This window comes from Benincasa hispida, chromosome 10 (assembly GCF_027475165.1).
Source record: "Benincasa hispida cultivar pf3 chromosome 10, pf3_genome.v1.1, whole genome shotgun sequence".
NCBI classification, from domain to species: Eukaryota; Viridiplantae; Streptophyta; class Magnoliopsida; order Cucurbitales; family Cucurbitaceae; genus Benincasa; species Benincasa hispida.
This window is the reverse complement of record NC_143487.1, coordinates 51,254,229-51,265,006: the sequence shown is the minus strand read 5'-3', so window position 1 is coordinate 51,265,006 and position 10,778 is coordinate 51,254,229. Positions and strand designations below refer to the sequence as shown.

The following is a 10,778-nucleotide window of genomic DNA, read 5'->3' as shown; positions in this document are numbered from 1 at the left end:
CGAATTAATTCAACACTCCATGTAATAAAGCTCCTCACTTTGGACTTTCATCCCTTCTCATAGAATATATATAATAAGTTTAGTCATGAATTTTCAACTTTGTATTTATTTAATTATTAAACTATAAAAAATGTCTAGAGTCGATAAACTTTCAATCTTATATCTAATAGATTTCAAAATTTTTATGTATCTAATACGTCCTCAACAAATTCAGAATTTGTAAAAATTAATTGAGCTAGCAGATATAAATTTAAAATTTATGTCTAATGGAACATCAACTTTCCATTTCGTATTTGGTGGACTTCCATAAATTTTTAAAAATTAAAAATTTAGAGACTAAACTTGTATTCTTAAAAGTTAAAAATTCAGTGATTAAATATGCACAAATCTAAAAGACTAAATTTGTAATATATATATATATATTCGTTTTTAATATATTTGGGAATGGCTATATTTTAAGTTTGGTTATGAGGCTTTAAAGATTGTGTTTATTTAGTGTCCATATTTAAAAAAATTTCTTAATAAATCCCTCAAATTTTAAGGGTGTTTCTATTTAGTCTTATATACTTAAAATTTTAAAAGGTGTATAGGATGTTGAATTGAGTCCTGAAGTTTGAAGTTAATATTTTAGAATTTCGGTACAAAGTTTAGTTTGGAATTAAGAAACATTAGAAGGAGGGAGAGAGAAAGAGGATTTTTAATGGAGTTCCCCAATAAACGTTGAACCTTCAATAATGAACACTATTGAAGGTGGTGGAATTGAATTATTATATTAAAAGAATACCCTTTAGGTATAAAAAGTGGAAGTTCGAGAATCTATTAGAAAAATTTAAGCTACATGGACTAGATAAATACAACTTTAATAAAAGTTCAAAGATATATTAAAATTTACTTAAAATACAAGAATTATAAGAACTAAACACTACATCCACCTATCGATTTCTTTGTTTTATTATCTATATTTTAGGAGTATTTCCAACATTCTAGCCAAAATTTGAAAACTAAAAAAAAGTAGTTTTTGAAAACTTTTTCTTCTTGTCGTTATTATTATTTGTTTTTTTTTTTTGTGTGTGTGTGGAATATGGCTAAGAATTCAAATGTTTACTTGGGAAATATGAAAGCCATGTTCTTAAATCTGAAACAAAAAACAAACATAATTTTCAAAAACCAAATGGTTATCAAATAAAAGTAGCTTAGAAAAATAACTTATAATTATAGTTTACTTGTTTCAAAACTAACCTTCTATCAAAATTTTCACTAAAAAAAGGATAGAAAAACAACATGACGAAGAGTTGTAAAGTAGTGGTACATGTAAAAAGTGACATGTTTCAATTATTATCCCCATACTTTATGATAAGTTTCAATTATATAATAACATTTCAAAATTTTCATTTTAACCTTTAAACATTAAAGTTGTTTCCAAAACAACCCATTCATTCACTTCTCCACTTAACATGAAGTGTTAGGTGTAAAAAAAAAGTATCAAACATCTTAGTTTCATTGGAAATGAATTGTATTATTAGGTTGCCAAAACTTTTAGGTGTAAGTATAAATCATTGAGGAAAGGCAAAATTTGGGCCCCTACCTCATAGTATAAGGAGGAGAGGAGAGGATAAAAAAAGAAATCCAAGACGATTGAATCTAGCCATTTTTAAATGAGCAATATTTAGGTGTAGCTTAATCTGTACCTAAATTCATGCTCTCCTTCTTCTACTCGCATGAAATTTTTTTTTAATAATTCTTTTTAAAAATAAATTGCTACATGGCAACTTTTAATAGGGTGCAACAGGACAACATAATTACACTCAAATTTTTTTCATTCTTAAATTTGAGGGTGAAAATTATTTTCCTTTATTAGTCAATATTGGTTAATGTTGTTTTTTTAACTTTCACATCCCCATGCTTTCAATCAATCTCACTTTTCCATAACTTTTTTTCATCAATATATTTATCCTTGGAAAGTATCTTTAACTTCTCTTTAACATATTTTTTAGTAATTGATTTTTCATAGTCAAAGAAGATGTTAAATTTTTACTAGTGCACAACTTTAATTTTTCAATATGTGGTTTCTCCACCATTTTCAACAAAAACTTGATCTCCTAATTATGTTCTCTCTTTAAAGGAGACCATCTTGAACATCACTTTTCCATCTTCCTTTGAACTTTTTTTTATTTATTATTATTATTTTTATTTAAAAAAAGGGTTATTCTAAAACAAATTTAATGTTGAAGCATAAATTAACTTTGTGTTGAAATGACTTTGAATGATCAAACAGGAGAGTTTCGCTAGTGGGGTTCGGAAACAACACTCATGAAATCGTAATTGTATACACACTATATGTTATTTATGTTTTTGGACAGATGGTTTAAAGGGATGTCATATATAAATTCTTTAATCTCATTGAAGCCTTTATATATGTATTATATGTTATTCTCTTCTCATACTAAAGCTATTCTCTTCTCCTACCTATAGATATAGCCAACACAATGTCAGTGAACCATATAAATCTCTATGTCAATTTCTTCTTATTCTTTATTCTTTGCTTGTCGATTTCGTTTTTATCCTAACACTTTTGAATATTCGTGGAGATTATTGAAATCTATCTTAAAGTTTAAGGGCATTTGGGACATTTTTTAAAAAAAGAAAAACCTCCAAAAAAAAAAAACCATGATTAAGCCAAACCTTCCATGATTTTTTAAAAAGGAAAATATCAATTTATACCCCTAAACTTTGAATATTGTATTAAAATTAAGATATTTAACTAATAATTGTATCAATTTAAACCCTAAACTTTATTACATTCCATTTGAAAAAAGAAAACCATGTGAAAACCTATAGTCTTATCCATTAAACCTCTAATCTTTCATAAAGTAATCAATTTAGACTCTCAAATAGAATTTCTTTTAGGAATCATCCATGTATAAATTATTATCATCTATTTTGTTGATACGACATTTGAAGAAGAGTCTATACACAGGTTATAAGAATCGATGAATGAGACTATTTTCAAAGGTAATTTTAATAATGAGTTTAAATTGATTTATTTATGACAATTCAAAATAAAATCTAAGAGAGAGTGTAGATTGATACATTCACTAAAATTCATACTACAACATTTAAAGTTTATGGATATAAATTGATATTAAAACGTACGAAGAGAGTGTCAGAGAGAGAGAGATGTTGATTCTCTTAGATTGCACAAGTAGTATTTGGTATTTGCTGCTGTGCATCTTTGTCTTCTCTCCCATTTCCATTTTGTGGTTCCTAAGTAGACAAATCATTCATAAATTTCTCTCTCTCCCTTTTTGCAAGATTTTCTCTGCCAACTATCTCCCTTCTTCCCCCCCTTATAAATTCCCTTCCCTCTCCAAACTCTTTCTCCCTCACCTAATTTACCAATTTTGCCCCTCAACAATGGCTTCCATTTCCTCCTCTCATGACTCTGGCTCTTGGACTCCCAACCAAAACAAAGCCTTTGAAAGGGCCTTGGCTGTCTTTGACAAGGATACCCCCGATCGCTGGCTCAATGTCGCCAACGCCGTCGGCGGTGGCAAGACCGCCGACGAAGTCAAGAGACATTTTGACCTTCTTGTTGAAGATGTCAAACACATTGAATCCGGTCGTGTTCCTTTCCCTAACTACACCTCTACCTCCACCCCCGCTACCTCCGACAATGGCAACCTCAATGACCAAGAACAAAGGTACATCACTTTTTCTTTTTCTTTTTTACCTTTTTTCAAACGAGCGAAGTATAAATGTCTTAACCACTAAATTATATTTTAAGTCGTCGTACATTATATATAATATTTTACGATAGAAAAGTCTTCCTTCTAAGTCGCTTTCAACTCACTTTTATTTTGAATTCGCTTTTGAGATTCTCCATGTGTATCTCAATTGTTTTGATCTTTTTCTTCTCATCTTGGAAAATCTTTCCTTTATGTACCTTATAAAAGGTATACAGCTTTTTTTCTCCTCCATGTCCAAAAAGTTCCAAACTCTCTTTCCTTACTATATGTTCAATTTTTTTTCTTTTTTTGAGTAAACTATATTATAAACAAACCAATAAAAAAAGAAAGCAAATTGATTAGAGTTCTATTTTTCATTATTTTTAATTAAGAAAAAAACACAAGCTACACCCATTTTCCTCCCGTCTCTTTCAATCACATAGAGGAAAATTAAAAAAAAATTTAAAAATAAAATAAGAAATTTGTTACGTAATTATATAAAAATGGATGAAGCCCAGAACAGACGTTTCCAATATTTTCTTGAAAAATAAAATATTTGGAAGCTGGCTTGTGAGGATATTGGGTTTCAGAAAAAGAGAAAGGCATGCAATCCAATCATACCTCAATTGGTAAATGCAATGTTTTCTGATTTGTTGTTTTTTAAAATTGAAGTCAACAGTTTACGAGAAACCCACCTGCGTGCCATTCACGTGCCTTCTACCAATAGGCTGATTAATAGCAATAATTGCATTGTAAATATTATAATCTATTAATTGGTTATCTAATCTTGTACTAAAAGCAACGTAATTAATTGTTTAATGTTGATATTTTCTTTTGCTGACAAATATCCAACTTATGTCGGATTGCATTGAAACAATCCCATTACTCGAGAACACTAGGGGATTATTTCAATATTAATTAATCTTAATTTTATTGATTTCTTTCCCTTTTTGGGTTTTAATTTGAGTTGTTTTTAAATATATAAAAAGGAAACAAAATATTTATAAATATAATAAAATTTTATTGAAAGCAATAAAATACGATAGACTATTATCTATATCATAATAGATAAAAACAGTAATCCATCGTGAATTATCGCAATTATTTGTAAATATTTTTAACAATTTTGTCATTTAAAATATATTTTTTTAATTTTTTTTTTAATTTTAAAAATAATTGACAAAAATTTCAAAATAGAAAATAGTTTTCTCAAAAGAAAATTAAGATTTGTTAAGATTTGAAAAACATTTTTAAAAGTAAGATTGAAAAATGAAGATACATATATATTATATATATAAACTCCTCCATTATTCAAATAGGTATCTAAACTAATTTATTTTATAATTGTTTTCTTTTAAAGGAAAAAATATCAACAAGAACTGATCATAAACATCCATATGAGTAGATGAGGAGTCTTTTCTATAGCAAATTAAAAGAAAAGAAATATTGTCTTAATTATCTTGTTGGATAATATTTTCATTTTTCATTTTCTATTTTTTGTTTAATGTTTATTTATTTATTTTGTTTATAATTTTTTAAGAACTAAAAATAAAAATATGTTTTATAAGAAAAAAAACGTTGTTCTAATTTAAATCATTAAAATCTTGTGGGATAATGTTTTCATTTTTCATTTTTTGTTTAATGTTTATTATTTCTTGTTTTTTAAATAACTTTTTAAGAAATAAAAATAGAAATATGTTTTATAAGAACAAAAAAAGAAAATAAACATGGTCTTAATTTAAATCATTAAGATCTAGTTTGATGATATGCAAGTTTCTAATTTCCTATATATATATATATATACTACGAAAAAATAATAATAATGATTTTTTTATTGTATTTATTGGTGTGCTCCCTTCTTGTAGTACGAGGTCTCAAAACAATTCCTAAAAATGATGAAAATATCTATTTTAGTCTTCGAATTAAAAAATATATCAATTTTAGTTATTACAATTATTTTATTATCAATTACTACCTTATCTGTCATATGATATTTCAATTTGTATATTTACATTAATACACATACTTGAAGTTATGTCATCATCTATCAAATAATTGAGATTTAAATGGGAACAAAAGAGCAAAATAGTTATGGTTTCAAAAGTGTTAGGATGAACATGAAATTAAAATTAAGTTTATGAAAATTGCAATCATGGGCTTAACTCATTTAATTATTGCAGGATGAGAAACCTCAAACTTCACTAAATTGGTTGAAATTGAAAGCAAGTGAAGAATAAAGGTGGATTGGTGGTTGCTGTTTTTGCCCCTGAGATAACAAAATTTACTGTAGCCAAATTGCAGGTTTCCAAGAATCAGAACTTGCAACTCTATGTTTCATAATCTGTTTTTCTTTTCTTCCTCTTGAAAGTGTATTTCCCCAACTAAAAAGCTAATCAATGTAGGAGAATCAATTTGATTTATGTTCTTTTTTTCTCTCTCGCTCTCTACTAATTTCCCCTAGTTTAATTTCTAATTTCTTTCATTATGTATGAACTCTTACAATGACCTTAATTTTGGACCATAACATCATTTGCTTAGAAAATAATGAAGGATGACTATGCCAGTTTCATAACACACTAAGAATGTGTTAATTATCCATACTTCACCTCACGATTTTAGAGAGTGTGAAATTAAAGTCATTCGTATAATGGTGCACTTACATGTTAGGGCTTGTCCTCCCCTTCTTGTACTTGCTCTCCTCCTCCTTCCCTTGTACTCGCGTTCGTGCTCAACTAATTCAATACAATAGTGCTATCACACATTTAGATCGTCCTCCCACGTGCTCACACGCTCCTCACTCTCACTTGTCCTCCACACTCTCTCACTTGCACTCGTGTTCGCCCTCATTCTTGTGCTCGCAGCCCTTGTAATCATGCTTATCGCTCTAAATTCTCATTAATGGTACTGCCTGATTATTTTTAAAAGTTGGGACAAACGACATTCCAGTTGCAAAAAATTAATGTCACATGGACAAGTTTTAAAGTCATTTCCAATATAGTTTCATAGATAGGATACCTATTCTCATCTCCCATTCAAATGGTGCTGGAATGGAAAGAAAAAAAGGGGAGAGAATATTTTCCTTTATTGAAACTTCACAACTATTTGTAGTGGACCATGATTAACAATAAATAATTAATGGTAACAAAAACAAATTGAATAAGACGAAATTATTTAAATTAGTAAACATTTTTATCTCAAACTCATTTCAAACCTTAATATATATAGTTTTTAAGAATAATAAAGAGAGAACAATAATAGTGTTGTGTACATGTCAATAACAGCTTACATCACCAACTTTCTAATTAGTTTATTTTCAATGTTTCTTAATGCAAAATAGACTTGGAGTGACTTTCTGGAAAAAACAAATCACTTTAAGTTAAAAACATTCTTCCACAAGTGCTTTTAAAAGAAACAATGGGGAAATGGGAAGAAACAACAAATAAGTGCTTCTCCTATAAGGACTTCAAAATCCTATTGATTTACCTCCTAAATAACTAAAGATTGGAACTAGTTCAAAATCAGGAAACAATAATTTATTTATTGTTTTCAACAATTTAAAAACATGTTTATCTCAAAAGCTAAAATTGAGAAACAAACATTAAGACAAACAAACTCTCATTTATCAAGAGGTAACCAAACAAACAAGAAAAATCCAAACACAATATTGGTTGCTGGTCTCAAAAATAACAGCTATTTTATAACTCATCAAGAGAAACAACAGTAACATTTCACATGGACAAAAGCATAATGGACTATAAACAGTAGAAATAAATCAAAATAAGAATCCTGAGATTTCATGGAGTTAGTTGAAGATGCAGACAAACTATCCTTGAACAAAGGAAGAAAGGGAACTTATTCAAATACTGTTGTTCGAAGAGGCAGAGAACTTTCAACTCCACTTGTCTCTGAATTCTTATCTGCCACAACTTTTGACATACGGAACATCTGTAACCAACCAAAAGTTTTTTAAAATTTTGTTAAAAAATACATCCACCACATATCTCAGAAACATGATTATTGTCTTTTAGATGCTCAGAGAAGAATATGGAAGTAAACCTTGTTGATAGTTTTCCTGAAGCATGATTTGTGTTCGTCCATTGATGCATGAATGAACTCGTCCATGTGATCCTTCAAATCCTCCAAGAATGTAGCTTCTTTGTTTTTTTTCTTTCGACAAGAAGAAATGGGTGGGTTTGCAGCAGTTGATGGCTTCTCTTTCTGTTGTTCCATTGGTTTAAACCTGGCACCAAAAAATGGAATATGTTAGCTGGAGGGAGTAAAAATGTTTATCTATAAGGAATGTAGTTTCAGTTCATTTCAACATAAGCAGAGAAGAAAATAGAACTATATACAACAAAGCCAGTTAATTTCATCCGGTGAGGTAGTGATGGATATCTAAAGGTTGAGTTTCACGGGGAACCTTCACTGCTTTTGACTGCAAAGTCCATGTTGAATTTTGTCAAGGTAAAAGATGCTCATAGGTTGATTAACATGTTCACCCCTTTTTTCTATTTCTTGAGATTTCCAAGCCTAAAGATTATTTTAGCTTTCTCCAAGCCTTTCATTCCAAACTCATAACTTCATAGATGAATGAAATAAAGAAAGTTATAGTAGACTCCAACCACCAAAAAGTGTATTACAAGAAAGATCTTAAATTGGAAATGAAAGAGGAAAGACTTTAATTGCTAAAATGGTATCTACATTTACACCAACGAATTAGGAAGTATGCAAGGATGAAGTTGATTTTGGAACCAAAATGAATTAGGAGAACTATTGGCGTCTTTCGAATTACTTTTGAGTTGTTTGCTCCTTTTTTATGTTGAATGCCAAAAGTACAACTAATTCCTAAAAACTTATCTCCAAGGTTCCGTTTGATAACGATTTTGTTTTTTGTTTTCTGTTTTTAAAATATATGCTTAGCTATTGGTGTGTGGCTCTTTGACACCAACCTTACTTAGGATTTTGGTTTCTTTTGAACCCTCGGAATACTTTACTTGTAATTGTATATAAAAATCCATTAGGAGGCTATAGGCTTTGGCACTAATGTCCATGTTCTGATTTACTCCAAAGGAGTCCTTTCTTCATCCATGACCAGAATCCAACATTAATCAACGTGTCAATGACTTCAACATAATTCTAAAGCTCATTTATCATATATGAATGAAGCTGTATTTAGGGCGAAGACTGTCAAATCAGCTTGACCAGCTACATGGCAGCCCAGTTTTATTTTGTGAAGTTTACTGCATTCTCTGAATACAAAACCGCTATTATTTATATATCTCTTTTCAGATAAATGTAGAAGCTTATATCCTATGAAGCACCAATGCAGATAAGGATACGGTATACGAATATAATAGGATATGGTGATCCGTCAATTTATAGAAAAACTAAGATACGGATGCATCGAGGAGACATTATTTTTTTATATATAAATTTAACGATATTAAATATAATCCACCAAAGCATAAAATACCAAATTAATGACATAAAGATACTTAATTTAATCCCCCAAATATATATTACAATCATCCAACAAAACATTCATAATTCAACACATCATTTATAATGCCAATAGAAATTTCCACCCCATCACCTAATTTATGAATTTTTGTCACATAATGCTAAAGGGGTTTTGGATCATCTTCAACAATAGAGGAGGTTGAATTTATGGAGGGATTTGATGACTGACCTTGGCTTGAGTATGACGATGCCATATTACTTTAACTACCTATCTCATTTAAGTTAAAACTAAAAAAGGTTTCAAAAGAGAGTGAGAGAAAAAAAACAGAGAGCTTTGAAACTGACCGGCGGCGGCAAGGCAAGGCAGAGCGCGGCGAGGCTGAGGCGCGGCGGCGAACGTCGTAGGTCTGACGAATGGCGTTGCTCAGTCGAAGATACGGGAAGGCAGGTGTTGAAGACGAAGAGAAGACAGTAGGGGGTTTCGGACAATTTTAGTAGATTGTGGATCGTGGGCTTCAAATTCAGCCCAATTAAAAAAGAAAACAAAAACAAAACAAAACAAAAATAAAAATAAAAATAAAGCAGATATGATCGATTTAAACCCTAGACTAATAATTATACTAATTTAAACTCTGAATTTTTATAAGTATATCAATTTATACATTAGATTTAGCTTTAAAAATATCATGTAAAATATTTTTTTAAAATAAACTTATAAATGGTTAAAAGTGAATCGATTTAAAACCTTTGTTAAGATTATATTTGAAAGTCATAAATGCATAATTTCTTATACATGTTTTTACAAATGTAGATCTTACAATTATAATTTGAATGAATAAATTTCAAATAAATCTTAATTGTGAATTTAAATTGATTCTCTTATGTAAGTTTAGAGATTTAATTGATAAAATTACATTTATCCAAATATCGAAGGGGTTGAATCCCACGGCGAAAATGAATAATCAATATTGTTTTGATTTTCGAAAGAAGAAATCATACAAAATTAAAACAGAACATACAGAGAATATGCTGTATTTCTAATAGGCTAAGCATAAAATTAAGGTTGAAGAAAAACACCCTTAAGGAATTCGTCTTCAATTCTTCTCAAAGTCTTTTCCAGTAAATCAAAATCTACTTCTTCTTAAAGAACACCTCCGAAGGTATTCTATGCTATATCTCAGGCAAGAATCAACTTGTAGGAACACTTTTGATAGAGAAAGGGAATTGGTATGTTACTGAGAATTTTCTTCTCCATAAAATTGAGGGAGAGACATCTTCATAGAGAATAAGATTTTGAGAGTCATCAAACTCACGTAAACACGGACCTGTGCTTTTATGGAGAGAGGGAATAACTTCCCCATTCTCTCCACACTCTTCACTCTCTACATTAATTATGGGGCACTCTCTTATGCAATGTAGAACAAGTTGTGTCCATGAATACAATCATTTCATATATTTCACGTATCTGACATGTATCTCCCACATATTTAGACGTGCCAATATCAGACACGTATTTGATACTGATTCTTTACCCACTTTGAAGTATATGTGCTCTATAAACAAAGACCAATCACCTAATATGATTACATTCGG

At 29.7% G+C, this 10,778-nt stretch overlaps 2 protein-coding genes across 2 annotated transcripts; one reads left to right on the top strand and one right to left on the bottom strand.

Annotated features, from left to right (window-relative positions):
- The first annotated feature begins 3,288 nt into the window (after positions 1-3,288).
- Positions 3,289-6,145, top strand: LOC120088756 (protein RADIALIS-like 2). The gene is made up of 2 exons (XM_039046195.2): positions 3,289-3,701; positions 5,906-6,145. Exons 1-2 carry the CDS (start codon positions 3,415-3,417, stop codon positions 5,928-5,930), a joined length of 312 nt encoding a protein of 103 aa, XP_038902123.1. The 5' UTR covers positions 3,289-3,414; the 3' UTR covers positions 5,931-6,145.
- Positions 6,146-7,393: 1,248 nt separating this feature from the next.
- LOC120088728 (uncharacterized) lies at positions 7,394-9,666 on the bottom strand. Its single transcript, XM_039046160.2, has 3 exons — positions 9,531-9,666; positions 7,782-7,965; positions 7,394-7,670 (listed from the first exon to the last, which is right to left on the bottom strand). The coding sequence occupies exons 2-3, from the start codon at positions 7,953-7,955 to the stop codon at positions 7,578-7,580; spliced, it is 267 nt and encodes an 88-aa protein (XP_038902088.1). The 5' UTR covers positions 7,956-7,965; positions 9,531-9,666; the 3' UTR covers positions 7,394-7,577.
- Positions 9,667-10,778: the final 1,112 nt, after the last annotated feature.

What these genes read in the sequence shown, in the direction of transcription:
- LOC120088756 (XM_039046195.2), top strand. Translation starts at nt 3,415, where the DNA reads ATGGCTTCCATTTCCTCCTCTCATGACTCTGGCTCTTGGACTCCCAAC. An exon ending in CTCAATGACCAAGAACAAAG is followed by an intron (nt 3,702 to 5,905) that starts GTACATCACTTT and finishes TAATTATTGCAG; the next exon opens with GATGAGAAACCTCAAACTTC.
- LOC120088728 (XM_039046160.2), bottom strand. Translation starts at nt 7,955, where the DNA reads ATGGAACAACAGAAAGAGAAGCCATCAACTGCTGCAAACCCACCCATT. An exon ending in TCAGGAAAACTATCAACAAG is followed by an intron (nt 7,671 to 7,781) that starts GTTTACTTCCAT and finishes GGTTGGTTACAG; the next exon opens with ATGTTCCGTATGTCAAAAGT.